A 21,565-nucleotide genomic window follows, 5' to 3' on the forward strand; every position below is an offset into this window, starting at 1 on the left:
ACCTAAAGTAATTCTTTTTTAATAATGAGTTCGAATTTTTTTAAAAGTGAATGTGGGGAGTTTGTATATTTAATATTTTAATTTTTTTTTATAAATACAAGGGATCTTATAACAATAGCGTGTCTTATAACATAAGTGATAAGTGATTGCACAGAAAATTTTTATATAATAAATAGTGTGGCAAACCATCAATTTTGTTTTATTTCTCGAACTAGGAGAGGGAAGTTGTCGGAAGTCCACTGACTTTGTGTGTTTACGTGTAAAAAGTTCACACGTGTGAGAACACTTTGCGCTTATGTAGATTAGAGCACTATAAATGGATTAGTTAAAGTCAAACCTTACTTTTAGTTAATATGAGATGAATTTGACTTATGCTATTCCATTCATATCAAATTCTCATTGAATTATTTATTTTTTTATTATATAAAAATAAAATAATATTAATTTAAAAAATATTTAATTTTATTAATTATTAATTTATTTAATTTTATCATATTTTACTATTCTACCTATTATGTGTTAATTAATATTCATGTTCTAATTTATTTAATTGGTTAGTGGACATGTAATGCATAGTTCATCAAAATATAGACACTTGATGCAGGATAGCGTGCTCTGTATAAATCGAGAAAATTTTGAAAGGCAAATTCAATTAGCAGATTTACTGATTTACAATAGGTTCATTTATTTACAATAGAGCAGATAACAAGCATACGTTGCATAGATATTCGCCATATCATATAGAAGAAAAACTACTCAAAATACAAAAGTAAAAAAGGAATAAAAGCATGCACAAAAACATCGGTAAATAGAGGTCTCCCGAAGATGGAGAGTTATAAAAGAAATAATAAAATAAAGATTTAGTAGTGCTACGTTATACATCAAATTTGATTTTAGTTTTGGAAAAAGCTATTTTACCTTTCAATTTGTACCACTCAAATGTATCGGTTGATAAATTATTTATTTATTTATTTAGTAATTAAGAAAATGATTTTAAATATATTTTTAAATATTTAAATATATTAAAAAAATATGAAAAAAAAAGAGTAACTAGCAGTTATTAGGGCAGTGCTACTCACCGCTCATAACTAAAAAGTATATTTATTTTACATTTAGCTAATCTATTGAGATACTTTTGTTTGGATTTAGAGATGAGTTAAAATAATTTTAGATAAGTTAAATAAAATATTATTTTTTAATATTAATATTATTTAAAAATTTAAAAAATTAAATTATCTATCACATAAAAATTTAAAAAAATTATAATAATAAAATGAAATAAGTTGAGTTGAAGTCGGTTATAATCCAAACCGGGCGGTATCTCGGCCGAATTTACGGAGTAGATTAAAGTAGGTAACACAATAATGGTAAAGTTACTAGCCGACTGCACCAAAAATTCACGCCTTAGTGATCCTTTTGCCCCAAAGCTCCCCCACAATGGTACCATAGTACAAGTAGTAGGCGTGCCTTAGGTCTCGAAGGAAGATCCTGCGAGTCCTTCCCATCTCTTTATCTTCCTCCAAGATTTAGAGAGAGAGAGAGGAAATCATGGCTTTAACATGTGTGAAAATGTCGGAAGATGTGTGGTTAACATGTATGACGCATGCATTGTCCACAGAGACCGAAGAGATCATGGGGCTTCTTCTCGGTGATATTGAGGTTCAGTCTTTGCTTCCCATTTCCCATTTCCGAATTTTTTTTTTTCTTTTTACGTTCTTGTTTTATCTTCAGCAAGACTTAAGATTGCTTAGTGGGTTTGGTGCTTGTACTTGGTGTGGAGCTTGAATAGTTGGAATATGTCGGATTTGGGTAGTTTCTATATGGTTTTTTGTAATTCTAGTCATTCGTTATCTTCTCTCTAGGCTATCGTTGCACTGGGATTTAGATGCTTAGTACATGCTGGTTTTATGTATCTGCATGAAAAATGTGGTTTTGGAACTTTGGCCGTAATTAGAAATGATGTTCAAGATTGAGAATTTAAAGTTGGGGCTTGCATAGAGTTGATTTTACTGTTCATAAATGATCAGTGTTCTTGACTGGCAATGTGAATGACTATTTTTGTTTAAAGTTTTTGGTTGGTTGCTTTTTTACTTTGGCCAAGTTTTTTTTATGGGTAAGATATAATTTTGATAGCTAAGAACCTATAAAAAAGAAATCTTGGCGAAAGCCTTTGAAGAACGTGGATCTTTGCTCCACAAACATCCATACATTGATGTTCCTATCTACGAGAACAAGCATCGCATATAATAGAAGGTGAATAAAGTTTGCTGTCAAATTTTATCTCATGAACTTACCAAGCTATATGGTAGCTAGATGAGAGGCATATAGTAGGTCTATATGAACATCATGAGCCATTCCCTAATTAAACCAATTGTTGCTGATACTTTCTTGCTAGGCGGCTGAGTGTTTGGGTCGCTCTTCTATACTCATGAAATATATATGCATAATGTGGCTGCTCCAATTTTGAAGCACTTTGGATCTGTGATTGAATATTAGATGGGATACTGTGATTCATGTTTGGGCTAGTCAAAATTTGAGATCCTGGATCTCAATCCCAACTCTCTATTTAGATGCCAAATTCCCAGGTCTCATTGATAAAGAATCTGTTTTTGTGTTAGGACCCTAAGATTTGTGTACACTTTGCAATCCATCGTGGGGCATTGATGGTGCCTCCCTGTGCTGCCAGACTCTGCTTGCCCTGCCAGCTCAATATCAAGATTATGGATATCAAGCTCTAGCAATAACCTGCCTCACATGTTAGGAGTTTTTTCTGGAAGACTTTGTTTTTGTGGGCCATTGCTTTAGATTTGAATGGTCTCATCTTCCATGATTTCCTTGTAACTGTTTCTAGTTCTTAAATAGGTGTATTCACATGTATACTTCCTGTGTACCTGGGCTATGCCTATCTTCATATCAATGAAATAATTTATCACTTATAAAAAAAAAAAAAAAGAAAACCTGCCTCACATGTTAGATTTGCTGTTGCATGGTTTGCCCCAAGTTTGGAGAAAACTTTAGTGGAACTTCTTCAATGCTTGGGCCCGTTGACTTGGATGGATCCCCAAATATTTCTAGATCTTGAAATATGCCACAGACTCTCATAAAACAGAAAAAAAAGAACTATGCCAGATACAGGATTTTGTCTTCATTACCATTAACCAAATCTTACTCTTGAATTTTGCATCTGGCACAATGTCTATGTTAAAATATGAGAAGTGTATCTTTTGGAGAAAGTCTGACACTTGGTTGATAAATCTGGTTGTTTGGAATTCTTACTTGGAGGGAGCTGAGACTGTTATTTGTTAGAGATGTATTTCTCATACTATGGGTTTGTTAAGCTTTTTTTTTCTTTCTTTATTTTTTATATTTGTTTAGTTTTTATAGTTGTGATGATTTGAATTCTGATGTTGGGGATTTCAGTACTCTAAGGATGGGGGTGTAACTGCACTGATTTGGGGAGCATCACCTCAAACACGATCCGACCGCCGAAAGGACCGTGTGGAGACTAATCCTGAGCAGTTGGCTGCTGCATCAGCTCAGGCTGAGATATCCTTGATTCTTCTTTATAGTATTTGTTGTTTTTACTGGGGATATCGTTATCAATGAAAGTAGCTATTGCTTTTACCATGATCACAAGATTATGACATTAAATTCATGATGTACCGGTTTGAATCTGGTAGGGCCCTAATTGTCTTTAATTGTTTTACTTATATAAAAAAAAGACATTAAATTCATGATGTGCAACTTTTGGATATATATATATATATATATATATATATATATATATATATAAAACTTTTAGAAATGCTTATTCTGAAATGGAAATAACATTGTATTTCACCAACTGAGCTCAGCTTCCATTTTTCAGTAATTCTTTTGCTAAATTAAATTTTCCTGGTTAATCAAACAAATATAATTTTCTAGAATGGATTTTTTTTAGAATATTGTTTCTGTTTATGCTAAGGGAATGACGTTCATCTTTCATGTGATGTTGTGAAATTAACTTGAGAAAACAGAATGACCACGTTTACTGGAAGAATAACAAGAGTAATTGGGTGGTATCATTCTCATCCTCATATTACAGTTCTTCCTTCCCACGTTGGTATGCATTGACCAACTACTATTTTTCTTGGGTTATTTTCTGTTGTATGTTCCAATCTTGTTGTATTCGATGTGAATTTTTTACCTTTGAATCTCACTTTACAAATCGATATAGTGCTTTAGGCTTATCTGTCCTTTTAATATGTACATAAAGATGATCTTTTGGTTCCATATGCAATTATCATGAAAAGTGAAAGCGATAAAGGATGATATATATTCAAGGTTTGACTAAAAAAATGCTTTGTACCTTTTTCAGATGTGCGAACTCAGGCAATGTATCAACTTTTAGACTCTGGGTTTATCGGGCTGATATTTTCCTGTTTTAGTGAAGATGTACACAAGGTATGTGTTAAATGCAAGGGTATTCGGGAAGTAGCCTTGTAAACTTGCTCTTTTGCCATTCTCACTTGGGGTGATTTTAGGTTGGAAGAATCCAAGTAATTGCTTTCCAATCCTCAGATAGGAAGCAGAATCATGTGTCAAGACCTATATCTCTATCTGTGGTAAATAAAAGTTCAATTATAGATGTTGAATCATCTTTAAGTTCCTCAGAAGATGCATCTACAAGATCTGGCTCTGCAGTGATAGAGAGCTCTGAACAAGACTGTGGCGATTCAATAACTGCTGGAGCTAATAAGGTATACACACCTTTTAATCAAAGTGATTACATATTTCTTGATCTGGCCAGTGAAGCTTTAAACATGGCAGAAAATATGGGAAAACAATAGGCGTTACTTCATGCTTACATTGTGCTGTGTGGATGAGTATTTGGAGAAAAAAGGGGTTCTTGGTCAGAGTTTTAACCTTTATTTGTTACAGTTATATATTGTGCGGAGAATATCTAGTTTCCTCAATTTCTAAAATGTTTTTGTCTGTTAGTTTGAAGTTTAAAACTGAGTTTTATGCCCTTGTGCAGACACCTGATGACCTACTTAAACAGTAAATTCCTAATGCTCAATCTATATGTTTAACTGTTTTTTTAATCGATAAACAATAATTTTATTGCTGAAAAAGGTAGGCATAGCCCAAGTACACGGGACATATACAAGAGCAACACCTAGGCATGATTAACAGCTGTTACAAGGAAGTCGTGAATATTCAACCCATCAAAATCTATTATAATTGACCTAAGCGTGCTTAATTGATGGATGGGAGAGCTGGGTTATATTTTATTTTTCCTAAGAAGGCAAAAATGGGTTCCTAAACAAACAGGGATGCGCATATCCACTTCAGGTAAGTTCTGAATAATGGTTGAGTTATGATTTCTTTGTGTGGTTTTTGGAGTATTGATATGAATCACAGTCTATTTTATATTTCTACATTATATTGATATGAATCACAGTCTAATTTGGAATATTGATATGAATCACAGTCCATAGAAGAAAAATTTCGTCTACACTGAAAGTTACTGTTGTCTCTTATGGTGATTTGAACCTGCTTTTAATGGATGACCATCCCTGTTCCCCTTCCCTTCTATCACCTATAAACAAAATTGGAACATAAATAATCTTTAAAAAATATGTTTTTGCAAGAGATTGCTTCTCATACCAACGTTGTCCACTTGTGTGCTAGTTGACTAGTGAACAAAAGGATCCCAGCACATATTTGAGAAGTTTTAACTGCTTACCATATGAATTATTATATGGAAATAGCAAAGTTTGGAAATGTTTCCATTCCTTTCATGATCTTTGCCACCTAATTCAGTTACTGTCCTATACCATGCAGTATTATTCTCTGTAAGAATGTTTTACTGTTCTGTACGATTTGGTTACTTTTAGCTCAAAAGTGATTTTACTCCATTGAGGAAAATGAAGGAAATATATTTTAAAATACATTTTCGATTAGACTAAATTCATTTACATTGGGACTGACCGGTCTTGGTTTGTTGTACTAGGGTGAAATTCGAGTGAGTGTGTGCAGAATGTATCTAGTTTTTGTGTTTTACGTGTAAGGATAATGGTTTTTGCAATTGTCACTATATGCAAGATGCAATATATAATCATGTATGATTGGATAGATTGGTGGGCTCTTGACGGTGGGGTGTTTGTTGTATCATTGGAAGATTATGTCTTCCATGAGTAGTTTAGCCATTGAATCGAAGGTGTTTGAGTTACGGGTGGAGGGGTGTGAAGTGCTTATCACGGAAAGGGGTTGGAAAGGATCGCATACTTTGAGGTTGGGTTGGGGTACAGCTCGCTGGGTCTTAAGAGCCTTGGAGGAATGTTCTGAGCATGGAAGTAAGGTGTACTACTCTGCTTATAGGGATGGTAACAGGGGGATACATTGCGCATAAGAGTTCCAACTCCCGTGGCAGCTTCTTGGCCTTGGTGGAGTATAGTGGAGGGGGGCGCCGGAGTTTCATCTATATTCCTGGGGAAAGAGATGGAACAGGGTGGAGGAAATTTGCAGTAGTCGTGAGGGAGGTGAGTAACAAGTGTGCTCAGGGGAGAGGTTTACCACATTCGTCGACAGTAGCACCCCCATTGGCTCGGTCGTACTTGGAGGCTGTGCAGACACCTCGTGTTTGGAGAAAGTTTGCTTCGGCAGACCTGAATAGAGTAGGTGAATTTCCTGGTTTGGTAGGTACACAGAGGCGGGTGGGTGATGGCAGAGGCATGGTTGTGCAAAATGATGTAAGTTTCTTGAAGGATTTGCAGGATATGCAGGCGGCTTTGGAAGAGATGGCTATTAAAGTCAAAGGGATGATACGGTGCGTTTTGGGTAAAGATGTTATGGGTTCGGAGGCTTTGGGTGTGGGTCTGGAAAAGGGACCTAAAGGTAAGGCCCAGTCCAAACAACATTTCGGAACCGAGCCCAACCAGATGAAAGGTTTGGCGTGGAGGATGAAGACGCAGGTCGGGGCGGACTCAGAGGTGGGTGGGTCAGTGCCACTGTCGCCGACGAAGTCTCAGAAGGTGACGTCAAAGGCTCTCGACGTCAATCGCGAAGCAGCCGGCAGTAGAGTCCGTGAAGCATGAAGGGATGAACTTAGGCAGTTTTGCCGTAAGACCAGAAACAAACGTCTCGACTCCTGTACAGACTTGGTCGACGGTAGTAGATAAGGAAATCCCGACGTCAATCGCGAGGAGTATAGGTGATTTTCCCGTGAGCAAAGGCAAGACAGTTTTGGCGCAGTGCCGAGACAATGTATCGGAGCTGATATTTACACAGAGCTTCCACCAATAGCACAGAAAGAGCCGATAGGCATAATGGAAGCTTCAGAAAGGGAGGCAGGGGAAATTGTTGAGGCTGCTGAGGGACATAATGAAGTGCTGACATCTATGATCACTCACACGAGGGAGGCAGGGGAAATTGTTGAGGTTGTTGAGGGTCAAGATGAAGCAGGGGGTTATTGTTTATTGTCTCAGTTCTTAAACTTAGAAGGAAGCAGGCAGGCTGAGTTGGCACGGTCTGAAATGGAAGAACAAGATATGATGGTCTCGGATCCAGAGCTTGAAGTAGCTGTTTATGAGGAGGAGATGGATAGTTCATCTCCGTTACAGATGACTCCTCTTCGATTGTGTCGGAGGAAACCTCAGATTGGGTTTTTAAACAAGTCGAGAAAATTCAAAGCTGTGTGGGGCTATTCTATGATGGTTATGAAGAACAATTGAGGGCACTTTTAGTGGCTATTGAAGCTGGTCGATCCACGGTCGAGCAGTCATCTGTGAAAAAGAAGCGGGAGTTGAGAAGATTGCATTGTTCTATTAATTATGACAATAAGGAGGGTACTTCGGGGAGGAACAGATCTAAGGGGAGGGAAGTTATATCTATTAATGAAGCCTAAAATTATGTCTTGGAATGTAAGGGGGATTAATAATGTCAATAAACGCCTTCGTATTAGGTCCATTATTCATAGTTGGAAGATTGATGTTGTATGCCTCCAAGAAACAAAATTGGAAAGTGTTGACAGGAATGTTATTAGTAGCTTGTGGAGAGTTTCGTTTGTAGGCTAGACATATTTAGCCTCTTCCGGTGCTTCTGGTGGAGTACTAGTCTTGTGGGATAGTAGAGTTGTCGAGATGGTAGAAGAGTGCATTGGAAATTACTTGGTGGCATGTGTATTGAGGAATGTGGAAGATGAGTGGTTGTGGGCATTAGCAAGTGTCTATGGTCCTAATAGGGATCGGGATAGGAACCTGCTGTGGGATGAAGTTTCAGGTTGTATTCTATGTGGGATCTTCCTTGGTGCATATGTGGGGACTTCAACATAGTTCGATTCCCAAGTGAGCGGGTGGGTTCTTCTTCAATAACTTCAGCAATGGAGGTTTTCTCACAGCTGATTTTCGACTTAGAACTGCTGGATTTGCCATTGGTGGGGGGTGAGTATACGTGGTCCAATTCTAGAGGCAGTTCTAGATTGGACAGATTTTTAGTGTCATCGTCGTGGGAAGCCCATTATCCGAAGCTGTGCCAAAAACGTTTTCCAAGGATAGGATCGGACCATTTCCCCATTATTCTTGAGTGTGGGGGTATTCATGAGGGTAAACGGTACTTTAAGTTCGAAAATATGTGGCTAGAAGTGGAGGGCTTCGTTGATCAGGTAAAAAGTTGGTGGCTGTCATACCAGTTTGAGGGGACTCCTAGTTTCGTTTTGGCTAGGAAACTCAAAGCTTTAAAAGCTAATTTGAAGATTTGGAATAAGGAAGTTTTTGGGAATGTTGAGCAGCAGAAAAAAGCCCTTTGGGAAGAACTTCAATCCTTGGAAGCTGATGGGGACAGCGAGGAGAGCTTGTCTAGGATAAATGAAGTAAAAATAGAACTTGAGAGGGTTCTTTTGAGGGAAGAAATTTCATGGAGGCAAAAGTCCAGAGTTCTTTGGCTTAAAGAGGGTGATAAGTGTACTAGCTTTTTCCACAAAATGGCCAATTCTCATAGACGTAACAACGCCATTGAGATGTTAAGAACTGAAAATAATCCACTTACCTTGCCTGCTGAAATCCAAGAGCATGCTGTGCAGTATTATAGTTCCCTCCTTAGTGAGATGGAAGATTGGAGACCTAAGTTAGATGGATTGAACTTTGCAGCGGTAGATGCTTCTTCAACAAGTTGGCTGGAAAGGCCGTTCGAAGAACTTGAGGTGCATCGGGTGGTGTGTGGAATGAGGAGAGACAAAGCTCCCAGGCCGGATGGCTTTTCTATGGCATTTTTTCAGGATTGCTTGGAGATTGTGCGGGAGGATGTGATGATGGTTTTTCATGAATTTTATGAGTTTCAAAAGTTTGAGAAGAGTTTGAATGCCACTTTTATTGCCTTGATTCCAAAGAGAGTGGGTGCTACGGTGTTGAAGGAGTTTCGCCCAATTAGTTTGGTAAGTAGTGTCTATAAGATTATTTCAAAGGTGTTAGCAAATAGAATGAGCAAAGTGATGGGGAATATCATTTCCAAATCTCAAAACGCATTTGTTAAAGGACAGCAAATTATAGATTCGGTGTTGATTGCAAATGAATGTGTAGATAGCCGTATGAGGGAAGGCGCTCCGGGGGTCCTTTGTAAGTTGGACATGGAAAAAGCGTATGATCATGTAAACTGGATGTAGATAGCCGTATGAGGGAAGGCGCTCCGGGGGTCCTTTGTAAGTTGGATATGGAAAAAGCGTATGATCATGTAAACTGTAATTTTCTCTTGTATATGCTTAGAAGATGCGGTTTTGGTGATAAGTGGTGTGGCTGGATAAGTCACTGCATTTCCACTGCCCGCTTCTCAATGCTTGTTAATGGACAGCCTTGTGGGTATTTTCCGAGTTCTAGAGGTTTGAGGCAGGGGGATCCCTTATCTCCTTTCTTATTTGATATTGTTATGGAAGCATTAAGTCGCATGGTGGAGGCAGTGGTAGGAGCAGGTTTTATTTCGGGTTTTGCAGCGGGTACTAATTCTAGTGGCCCTTCTACTATATCACACTTGCTTTTCGCTGATGATACCCTCATTCTTTGTGAGGCTGTTGAGGAACAAATTCAAATTTTGAGGGCTGTCCTGCTTTGTTTTCAAGCCGTCTCGGGATTAAAAGTGAACTTAAGTAAATCGGAGTTGGCACCGGTGGGAGAAGTCCATAATATTCATCACTTGGCTGAATTTCTGGGGAGCAAAGTTGCATTTCTGCCCATAAAATATTTGGGACTACCACTAGGGGCATCTTTTAAGGCCAAACACATTTGGGACGGGGTGATCAAGAAGATAGAGATGAAGTTGGCAGCAATGACTTATTTATCTAAAGGGGTAGGATTACTCTTATAAAGAGCACTCTCTCTAATATTCCTACCTACTTCCCGTCTTTATTCCCTTTACCAGTTGGTGTGGCCAACCGTATTGAAAAATTGTATAGAGGTTTTTTATGGGGTGGCCTGGGAGAGGTGTCTAAAACTCCCTTAGTGAGTTGGAAAAAAATTTGTTGCCCAATTGCTGATGGAGGACTGGGTATTCATAGGCTATGTAGTTTTAACAAGGCATTGTTGGGGAAGTGGCTATGGAGATACCAAGGGGAAGAGGAAGCGTTGTGGAGGGGGGTGATTGATTGTAAGTATGGTAGTGATTGGGGAGGATGGTGTACCAAGGAGAGCAGGAATTCGTATGGAGCGAGTCTATGGAAGTTTATTAGGAAAGGTTGGGGTCGTTTCCTAAAACAAGTTAACTTCTCGGTTGGTGATGGTTCAAAAATCAGATTTTGGTCTGATGTTTGGTGTGGGGATATTGAATTGTCTCGAGCATTCCCGGTTGTTTTCAGATTGGCGACTAATAAGCAAGCTGCGGTTTCCGAGGTGATGGGTTTTGCCAATGGAATGGTGCTTTGGGATGTAGGCTTCTCCAGATCTGTCCAAGATTGGGAAGTAGAGGAGGTCACTGATTTTTTTAGACAGTTGTATTCAGTGGAGATAAGAAGACAGGGCAGGGACCAACTATGTTGGAGACAAACAGCCTCTAAAAAATTTACAGTTCGGTCATTTTATAAGGTGATACTTAATCAGCACCATATTGGCTTTCCTTGGAAGCGGATTTGGAAGGCTCATGTTCCGTCAAGGGTGGCTTTTTTTGTTTGGACAGCAGCAATAGGGAATATTCAGACTATAGATAATTTGAGAAAGTGCGAAATGATTGTTTTGGATTGGTGCTTTATGTGCAAGAAAGAAGCGGAATCAATGAACCATCTACTACTTCATTGTGAAATGGCTAAAGTGCTGTGGGATGGTGTGTTTGGAAGGGTTGGGCTGTGCTGGGTTATGCCAGAAGCAGTGGTTGATTTCCTAAAAAGCTGGACCAACTTTCAAATGCATACTTGTTCCCAAGTGGCAGCTGCATGGAAAATGATACCCTTGTGTATTATGTGTTGTATTTGGTTGGAGAGAAATGAGAGGTGCTTTAATGATCGGGAACGCAATAGAGATGCATTATGGAAGTTTTTTATAAGCACTCTACTTTGCTGGTTCTCTGCTATTGTACTCAAGGGTGGGGCTGTAAATGAGTTCTTGTCGTCGTTTTTCTAAGTTTTAGAATGTAACTAGGTGTTTCTTGTGTATACTTCCTGTGTACTCGGGCTTCGCCTATTTCATTGTGCTTAATAAAGTTCTAACTTATCAAAAAATAAAAAAAAAACAGTTTCTACAATTGCCATTGTATGAAATGTGTAATTATTTTTTATTGGCTAGGGCGGTGGAAGGTCCGCAGAGTTGGGGGTTTCCTTTGCTGATTCAGATGCCAAGTATATAGGGAGGGAAAGGGTGGGAGGAAACTACCGTGCTGATAGTTCAGACAAAATCATTGTTGATATAGACCCCATGGATATGTCCGAAAGTATGCAAGAAGCAATGCACCGTTCAAATTTGGACATGAGGTATAAATGACTGTACTTGATCACTTGGTGTCTTTCTATTTTCTCATCAAGTACTGGTGTTTATATCTGCTATCATCACAAAAAAGATACTGGTCTTCTTAATTCAAATGGGAGAATTTTTTAACTTCATAAAGAATTACAATTTGTCTATTTGGAAACTCATCCGTGTGATGTACAATATTTACCCATGTTAGATGAGCAGTTTGTTTTTTCCCAATCATTATTATATTTTGCTGCTTCTCCTTACGTTGCTGGTGGTTTTCATATTTTTGAATCTGTTATAGCCACACTCTTTGCACCAAGTGAATAAACCAATGATGGCCCACATTAGCCTGGTTTGGAGGCCTGAATTTCCTTCTATGAAAAATAACTGGTTTGATGATGGGAATCAGGCATCCTAGTCCATTATCCTGTGGTTTAATGTATAGTTCAACTCCAGGTTTCTGCTGATTCATTCCCTTGAAATGCTCTTGGAAATTTAACTTAGAATTATTAGGATATAAAACCAATTGAAGTTACCAACAGCTGCAATGGCAAATGGCACAAGAATTGTCACTGTAAAAACAGTGTTTTGAATTTCCATAAAGTATTAAAGGGATAAGATACTAGCTGACTATATTAACTATAAATAGATACCATTAGGAATACATCAATAATAGTATTAAGGCTTTGGGTCCCGATGGATTTTCTATGGCATTTTTCCAAGCTTGCTGGGATATCGTCAAGGATGATATTATGAAAGTTTTTGATGAATTCCATTCCTTCAGAAAATTTGAAGAAAGTTTTAATACAACTTTTATAAAAGGTGGATGCTGTTGATATGAGGGATTTTTGCCCTATTAGCTTGGTTAATGGGGTTTACAAGACCATCTCTAAGGTGTTAGCTAACCGCCTTTGCGTGGTTTTGGATAAGATTATAACAAAGCCTCTAAATGCATTCGTGAAGGGAAGACAAATCCTTGACTCGGTATAAATTGCTCATGAGTGTTTGGAAAGTAGGAAAAGGATGGGACAATCTAGAATTTTAGTCAAATTGGACATGGAAAAGGCTTTTGATCATGTCAATTGGGATTGCCTTCTCTACTTGCTTGGGAGATTTGGTTTTGGGGAGAAATGGTGCTCGTGGATAAGACATTGTATTTCGATGGCAAAGTTCTCTATTTTGGGGAATGGCTCTCCGGCTGGTTTTTTTCAATAGCTCCCGTGGATTAAGGCAAGGAGACCCATCATCTCATTTTCTTTTTATCTTAATCATGGATGCCTTGAGTCGTATGATTGAAATGGCAGTTGTAAGAGGTTTTATGTCGGGCTTCAAGGTGGGAGACGTCTCTAGGGGATGCATCACGGTTTCTCACCTTCTCTTCGCAGACGATACTCTAATTTTCAGTGATGCTAACGGGGATCATTTTTGTGCTTTAAGAGCCTTATTGTTATGCTTTGAAGCTGTCTCTGGACTTAGAATCAATTTCAATAAGTCTGAAATTATTCCAGTGGGTTCAGTCAGCAATATTTATGATTTGGCTAGTATTCTGGATTGTAAAGATCTTCTCTTCCCTTGAAATATCTTGGGTTACCTTTGGGGGCTCCTCATAAATTTGTGGCTGTTTGGGATGGGGTGATTAAGAAGATCGAAAGGAGACTAGCTGGTTGGAAAAAGCTATGTTTGTCCAAAGGGGGAAGAGTTACATTAATTAAAAGCACCTTGTCTAATTTACCCACTTATTACCTCTCTCTCTTTCCCTATTCCAGCAGGGGTGGTTAAAAAAATTGAGAGGATTTTTAGAAATTTCTTATGGGATGGCATTTGGGAGGAATGAAAATTTCATTTGGTGAGTTGGAATAAGGTTTGTACTCCGGTGTCTTGTGGAGGTTTAGGTGTGCGGAATTTAAAGCTTTTTAATAAAGCTCTTCTTGGAAAGTGGCTTTGGAGATGCAACAATGAGAGAAATGCATTGTGGAGACAGATTGTAGATGTTAAATATGGAAGGATGCGGGGGAATTGGTGTTCTAATGATATAAAAGGGGTATTTGGGGTGGGTTTATGGAAGTCCATTCGGTTGGGATGGGGGGATTTTGTTAAAAATATTAATTTCAAAGTGTGAAGCGGGACCAATATTCTCTTTTGGCACGATGTTTGGTGTGGTGATTTACCTCTTAAATTAGCATTTCCTAGTCTTTTCAGGATTGCTAAAAACAAAGGGGCTGTTGTGGCTGATTCATATTTATTCTCTAATAACTTGCTGAATTGGAATGTGGAATTTACTAGAGATTTACAGGACTGGGAAGTGAGTGAAGCTGCTGATTTCTTTGTAAAACTTTATGATTCGAAGATTGATCTGATCAGGGAGGACAGGATGCAGTGGGTTCATGATAATAAGTCTAGATTCTCGGTGAACTCCTATTACAAGGTGTTAAATAGATATGATAATAATACATACACCTGGAAATGCATTTGGAAAGCTAGAGTGCCTGGTAAAGTTGCTGGTTGGTGTCACTGGAGAAAGTTTTAACAACTGATAATTTGAGGAAAAGGGGTTTATATGTGATGGATTGGTGCTTTTTGTGCAAAAAAGATGGTGAATCAGTTAATCACCTGTTTCTTCATTGTGAAATGGTGACTGCTTTATGGAATGAGTTATTTGCAAGGGTAGGCATTGCTTGGGTGATGCCTTTTCAAGTGGTGGATTTCTTGGCTAGTTGGCAAGGCGCTGCGGGATGTGGATGCAATGAAGCTGAATGGAGGGTGATTCCTTTGTGTTTGTTCTGCTGCCTCTGGCTGGAGAGAAATGGGAGGTGCTTCGAAGATTGTGAATGCACAATGGGGCAATTTAGGGATTTTTTTTTAGCACTTTAAAGTTTTGGGGTGAATAATCTAGTGAAGGACATGAATATCTTGTAATGCTTTTTTTTTTTTTTTTTTTTTTACTTTGCTTTAGTTTGTATCTAGGTGTATTCTCATGTATACTCCCGGTGTACTTGAGCTATGCCTATTTACTTGGAATAAAATCTCTTATTACCTATATAAAAAAAAATCAATAATGTTGGTGATTTTAACTTGCTGCATTACTGGAAAATGAAATAGCTGAAACACCAAAGATTTCAATGCTCAGGTAATGCTTTGACCAATGCTTTTTGCAATAACGATAAGTTCTAGCTTCCCATTCTTCTATCATGAAAGTGTTTGTCCTGCTTGGCACTGGTCTTTCTTTGTTTCTGATGCTTTATTAATACTTTTTCCTATCATGTACTCGTAAGGATTCTACAAGTATCTCCTTTTTAATGGATTATTCCTTGTAATCAGAAAAATTTGGATGCGCATCATCATCCATTGAGGGCAGTTGAGATGTAAAGTTGAACATGGGGTCTTAATATTTTTGTTGTTTTTATTTTTTTAAGCATACTTTTGTTCTATTTTTTCTTTTTTGGGAGGTGGAGGGTTGGGGTTAAAGTAAGTGTATGTTCTATTACAAATTGTGGATTGGTCTGTTCTGACACCCTTCTAACCTTCTTTCGCTTGTTTTATTGTACTCGAGTTTCATCATCTTTCTTACCTTGGAAAACATGTGTTTTATTTCATATTCATTTGCTTGTTAGTCTAGTGTATCAGTATAACTGGGGTTTGTAAAGGGCGCCTTAAATCCTGAATTGCTTTTTTTTTTCTTTTCTTTTGGCAGTGGTGCGGAGTATGCCAGGAAAGAAATTCCTCTTCATGTTTTGCCAACGTCATCCCTTATCAAGCTTGATTCACCTTTAATGTCATTTACGGACTTGCAACATGTGCTGTATGAAGAGGAGCGGGCTGCATATAACCAAGCCATATTGCAAAATATAAGGTGATCAAGTGATATGCTTCAACTTATTATCATGACCTGCAATTTCTTCATGTTTTTGCTAATCATTTGCCATGCTTTCAAATTTGCTTAATTTTTACATAGGAACGGGAAAGTTCATCCTCTTACTTTCATACATCACACCTCAACTTATCAGGCTTCCATGTGCAAATTAATGGAATATTGGTGAGAATTAAATTCCCACCTCATTTGCTATTGTTAGTGCTCGGCTTATGGTTGATACTCACTCTCTTTTGAGTCTGTTGCAGTTTAAGTCCTGCCGTAAATGCTCTCCAGGACCGCTTGAAAGAGAATGAAATTCGGGTACATAACAGAACTAAAATCGATGCTTTCTATAGACAGTAAGGATGCTTTGTTGATCTCATGAAGTTTTTTAATTTCAAAGGAATTAGGATTACTTATACCAAAACTAGTTCCCTTGCTTATCTGACCTATGGTCCGGGTGTTTGCAAGTTGCACATATTTGATGACACAAAGCATGGTGGTTCCCATCCTTTTGGTGCTTCAGGGCACGAGGAATCATGTTAATATATCCTTCTGTTTACTTATTACCCTAGTATTATAGTTCCTATTTCAAGTCTGTTTACCGAAATACATGGCTTGCTTAAACAGTTAGAAATGCTCATCAATGAAGCCAAGAGGTTAGCGGCCGAGTGTATCAGAGGAGGTGATTCAAGTTCGGGATCATCTCGCCAAGTTCCATACCATGGCCTTCGAGGAAATGCTGTGTTTGGTCACACCAACTCGTATAGTTCAGCCGAACCGATTAGCATGAGGACTGTTGCTAGTCCTGGTAGCCAGAGGCGGAAAGGGTCTCGGTGAAATTCCAAAAACACGGAGTCTTCTCAATGCTGCATGTTGTATTGGAGTGTTTAATTTTATATTATGAACTTCAAAGCAGATGTACGAGATTTGCAAAACTGAATAGTTTATGGAATGTGGCCCTTTTCTTTTCTTTTTTCCAGTTGAGCATTCAGGATTCAAAATGCATGTTGAAAAGTAGGATGCACCGATTGATGGGGGGAAGCATTCTGTTGTGATGATTGCACGTATAGTCTAGGGTGAAGTTGAAGCAGACACAGTTAAGTGAAATGATTTGTCTAGTATAGGTGTGTAAATCTAATTGTGTACTCATTTTTTTTTATTTTAAAAATAGTAAATTTAAGGGCTTGTTTGTTTTTAAAGATGAGATGAGATGAGATAAAATTAAAGTTAAAAAGTCGAAAAAAATATTGTTAGAATATATTTTTTAATATTATTTTTATTTTGGGATTTGAAAAAGTTGAATTGTTTATTTTATTTTGTGTGGAGATTTGAAAAAGTTATAATGATGAAGTGAAATGAGATAACATGAGATGAGATATTTTCTGAAAATAAATGAGGCCTAAAATTCACATAAAAAGAATTTATTTTTAAACAATGAATTTTACTTTTTTTCAAGACTTGTACCCTAAGAAAACATTTAGCATTGCTCTTCTTGTGGAATTTTAAAATCGTGGTATTTATCAACTCTTGAATTTATTATTTTGAGAAGGGTAAGGAGTCGTTTTGATTGAGAAATATTCTTAATCCATCTCACATTTAATCAGTATAATTTTTTTAAATTTGTACACAAAATATAATAAATAATTTAAATTTTTTTAATCTTAAAAAAATAATAATATTAAAAAATAATATTTTATTTAATTTTCATATAAAATCATTTCATTTCATCTTATTATCTAAATAACTCTTAAAACTACTCATCAACTACTGTTTACTTACGCCTCACACTTGACGTGGCACTTTATTTTTTCCTTGCATAAATCAAAAACGTTTTACGTTTCATTCAGCCCAGCACTCGTACAGATCTTTGCTCACGCTCCCTTCTTCTTCCTCCGTCTTGCATTTACTCACTCATTCCCCTGTGTCTCTTTCCGCGAGACAGTCTACACATACTCTCTGGATCTTTGAAAGTGCCCCCAACACAGAGTATCGTTTACACCCACTTCCTTGAGTAATTTCAGAGCTAACATGGCCGTCTTCGCAAACTTTAAAGGAGTACCAAACATGACAGTTTCACAAGTAGAATTTCAATTGTCCAGAGTAGCAAACATGAAAAATACATGAAAACTAGAATATAACCCACAAATTTAATAATTTACTTACCTATTTTGGCATTCATTCTCTGTGATTTTTCAGGTACTTATTCAGTTTCATGCTTCATAAAAAGAAAAACAAAGAGAAAAAGTTCATTAAAATCTTGATCAGTCCGAGTAGAAATATGAACAAAATGAGAAACGCAGATTACAACCAATATGGAGAACAATGCGGCATTACAGTCGTGAAGGAAACAAATACAATACATTCTATAATATATTGAAATAATCAACTCAGAATCTCTCATAAAATTATAACATATCATAGAAGTTGAAAAAGGAAAGAACTTGCAGATTAAAAAAAAAAAAATGTTATAGAGATGATAGACGAGGAACTCACAGAGAGAACCAGAGATTATGGAGCGATCGAGCTAGCAAGCAAAAGACTGTTTAGTCTTTATCAGTCCTAGTAAGTATCGTTTGTCTTAGGCATGCGGGGACAAAGTGTTACGATCCCACATCGATTAAGTATGTGATTGGGTGATGGTTTATAAGTTCTTAGGCATCCTTCTCTTATAAGTTAGTTTTCAAGAGTGAGTTCTACTTAATGGATTCATAACACAAAGGCACGAGAAGATTCACATAGAAGATGAGAGGAGATTCACAACTAAGAGGAAGACACTCGCGCAAGAGATTTATAGAGAAGATGAGTGTTCGGGCGAAAGAGAAGATGTTGGGGGCAAGAGAGAAGAGCCAATTCATTTGTTAGTGAACCCGGCTTGCCAAGTAGGAGGTGCGGGGTGTAAATTAGATAAACCAGCTAATGAGAAGAAATTTTTATATTGAAAACAAGATCTGTTATACTAATGATTGATTAATCATATCATATCAATAAAGTGTGATAGAAGTAAGAGAGGAGGATGCAGCATGTAGCATAATTTCAACAATATTTTGTATTTTAGAACATTTTCAAACTTCAACTATTCACTTTGACAGATCCTAATTTATTTATTTATTATTATTATTATTATTATTATTCAAATGCATGTATGTATGGAGAGAATATGTTGAAAAGGGGTTTGAATATATAGGTAAAATTTAAAAGATATATATGATGCTTTCAACTTTCAAGAGTTGGGGTGAAAAATGCTCCCATGATAGCTTTATGTTATAAGACCTTAGTGACAACCCATTATATATTGTAAATGCAGCCTACTTTTTTGACAAGGAAATTTTGTCTCTGATTGACAAAGCTATTATTTTATGCTTTAATCATGTTAATTACTTACTTTGCCCACCCCAATAGCTCCACCCATCTTATCCCACTGCAGGAAAACTAAATTAATAAAAATAATAATTAACCCTTTTGGCTCAAAGTACTATACTGTTTATCTTCGTAAAAAACAAAGTATTTTAAAATAAATGTTTAATTGCAATAAAAACAGAAAAAAAAATCAAATTAAATGAGAAAAAAGAGGTCAATATATAAGTTGGAATTAATACAAATACGGTTACCTAGTATAAATTAACTTTAATTAGTGATTTTAATGACAAGTAATATTTAAGACATTTCAACTCAACTTAATTGTAGATTTATTTCATTAAATTGTAATCGGGGGTGATTATTCATTAATTGTAGATTTTTTTTTTATAACATTATTGTAGATTTTTTTTTTTTTTTTTAAGAATATATAATTAGTGTCTTATTCAAAACAAAGAAGGAATGGTACATGACTGTTTACAGACAGCAATTTTTCTCTTTTCAAAAAACACGAAGCATCATTCTATACCTTGAGAAAGAAAACAAAAACAAATGCAACACACGCATGCATGCACGCACACAAAGTAGATTGGGAGCGACAAATTGAGTTGGTCGTGGTTCATGCATGGAATTAAACGATTCACAAGGCGAATCAGATCAGCCCAGTTCTCTTTTTTTCTTTCTTTACAGTTTGCCCCGGCCATCCTTTACCATTCTCCAAGAGAATGGAAGCCAGATCTTCCTCATTTCTTCCTTTGGACAAGGGGAGAGAGAGAGAGTGGAATAGCAGCCAGTAGTAGTAGTGGGAGAAGGAAATAAGAAAAGAAAAAGATGGTCAAATGAAACCTCGAAGACAGCTTGCTACTCCATCATAATCTTCAACTATCTTTATTGAAACTCCGCATTCGGCCTTCCTTCCTTTATTTATTTATTTATTTTTAACTTTTGGAATTCTTCTTCTAAGACAATTAAAAAGGAAATGCGAGCATTTGAATCATTTGATCGCAAATCAATTTTTTGTGTGATTGAGGAACATAAATGGCGATACGTACTAATCATGCAGCATGACTAAATCTAATCTAATGCCTTGTGTTTTAATTCCGACATAATTGCCGCTAGTTATTAGTACTAGTACTAGTACTGATCATGATTAGTTTTTGGTTTGTTGCAATATTAAAGCTCAGTTTGGGCCGAGAGTTGAGACGATATTATTTAAGATGATTTTATACGAGTTGGATAAGATATTATTAGAATATTATTTTTAAATATTATTATTATTTTAAAACTTGAAAAAGTTGAATTGTTAATTATTATATTTTGTATGAAAATTTGAAAAAATTATAATATTGAGATGAAATGAGATAAGATGAGTTGAGATAACTTTTCAATCCAAACAGGCCTAAGTACTCTCAATCTGAATATTATACGTACGTGCATGCATACGTAAAGAAGAGCAGTAGTACTAATGCGATTCATTTAAATTAACTAAATTGGAGGTATATATCTGCATGCATTACTTCTCACGTTTACATAACACTTCACTCTGCTGCCATGTTGTTCCATATATATCATGTACGTTTACCTGTTCATGCCATTAATTTATAGTACTTGCGCTCTTTAAGGAGATGATCATGACTTATTGCTTGTATAAGCTGTCACGTTCGTGCTCCTTAATTATTCGTGCTCCTTAATTATTTATACTTTCTGGAGTAAATTAAGCTTATTCATGTATTAATTCTCTCTCTCTCTCTCACACACACACACACACACAGAGTTAAAGCACTCGATTAGCTAGCTAGCTAGTCAACGTCGTTATTCGGCTGTGAGCCTCGTATATTGGGTTAATATGGGCTCGTCATACATGGGTACTCTTGACTAATTAGATTAATTATGAGGTTAATTTACTTGAACTTGTCGCGAAATAGTAATCAAATCAACCAGCTTAGAGAAACTCATGTAGCCAATTAAATTACTTAATTCAAAATTCAAATATCCTTTGGCATATATGGTAGCTTGAATTTTCTTTATAATGATCTATTTGAATTAATTATATATAGATTTTCCTGAATACATATTAATTCCATATAATATCAAGGTTGTCGTGGTTGAGAGAGCGAAAGAAATTAAAAGCACGTACGCGGCCCTAGCTCCACTCATTCCCTTTACTGCATGTCACTGGCCTAAGGTCCTGAGCTCGAATATAAATACCCACCCATCTCACACATTCCTTCATCACCAATCCCTGCAACCCCTTCTTCACCTTCTGATCATAGTCTTTACGTTTTCTTCAGGTTCGTTCTTTAATTAAAATCTTTAGCAGCTTCCACTTTGTTTTCCCTGTCACTGTTTTTTTTTTTTTTTTTTTTTTTTTTTTTTAAAGCTCTCATTCGATCTTCAGTGTGATCTCTCCAGTACCATAATGCTATATATATATATATATATATTTACG

General features: G+C 36.7%; 1 protein-coding gene across 3 annotated transcripts; it reads left to right on the plus strand.

Moving 5' to 3' along the window:
• The first annotated feature begins 1,376 nt into the window (after window positions 1-1,376).
• LOC121246842 (lys-63-specific deubiquitinase BRCC36-like) lies at window positions 1,377-16,732 on the plus strand. Of its 3 annotated transcripts, none has more exons than XM_041145139.1 (10): window positions 1,377-1,659; window positions 3,421-3,546; window positions 4,015-4,102; window positions 4,358-4,443; window positions 4,524-4,739; window positions 11,742-11,926; window positions 15,601-15,759; window positions 15,862-15,942; window positions 16,026-16,118; window positions 16,231-16,400. In XM_041145139.1, the coding sequence occupies exons 1-10, from the start codon at window positions 1,549-1,551 to the stop codon at window positions 16,340-16,342; spliced, it is 1,257 nt and encodes a 418-aa protein (XP_041001073.1). In that variant the 5' UTR covers window positions 1,377-1,548; the 3' UTR covers window positions 16,343-16,400. The 3 variants fall into 3 exon arrangements, with proteins under 3 accessions (XP_041001073.1, XP_041001072.1, XP_041001074.1); XM_041145138.1 differs by having other exon boundaries at window positions 1,381-1,659; window positions 16,026-16,080; window positions 16,390-16,732; XM_041145140.1 differs by having other exon boundaries at window positions 1,381-1,659; window positions 16,390-16,529.
• The last annotated feature ends 4,833 nt before the right edge of the window (window positions 16,733-21,565 follow it).

The sequence above is a fragment of the Juglans microcarpa x Juglans regia genome, chromosome 1S (assembly GCF_004785595.1).
Source record: "Juglans microcarpa x Juglans regia isolate MS1-56 chromosome 1S, Jm3101_v1.0, whole genome shotgun sequence".
Classification (NCBI taxonomy): Eukaryota; Viridiplantae; Streptophyta; class Magnoliopsida; order Fagales; family Juglandaceae; genus Juglans; species Juglans microcarpa x Juglans regia.

What these genes read in the sequence shown, in the direction of transcription:
- LOC121246842 (XM_041145138.1), top strand. Translation starts at nt 1,549, where the DNA reads ATGGCTTTAACATGTGTGAAAATGTCGGAAGATGTGTGGTTAACATGT. An exon ending in TTAGTGAAGATGTACACAAG is followed by an intron (nt 4,444 to 4,523) that starts GTATGTGTTAAA and finishes GGGTGATTTTAG; the next exon opens with GTTGGAAGAATCCAAGTAAT. An exon ending in TAACTGCTGGAGCTAATAAG is followed by an intron (nt 4,740 to 11,741) that starts GTATACACACCT and finishes TTTATTGGCTAG; the next exon opens with GGCGGTGGAAGGTCCGCAGA.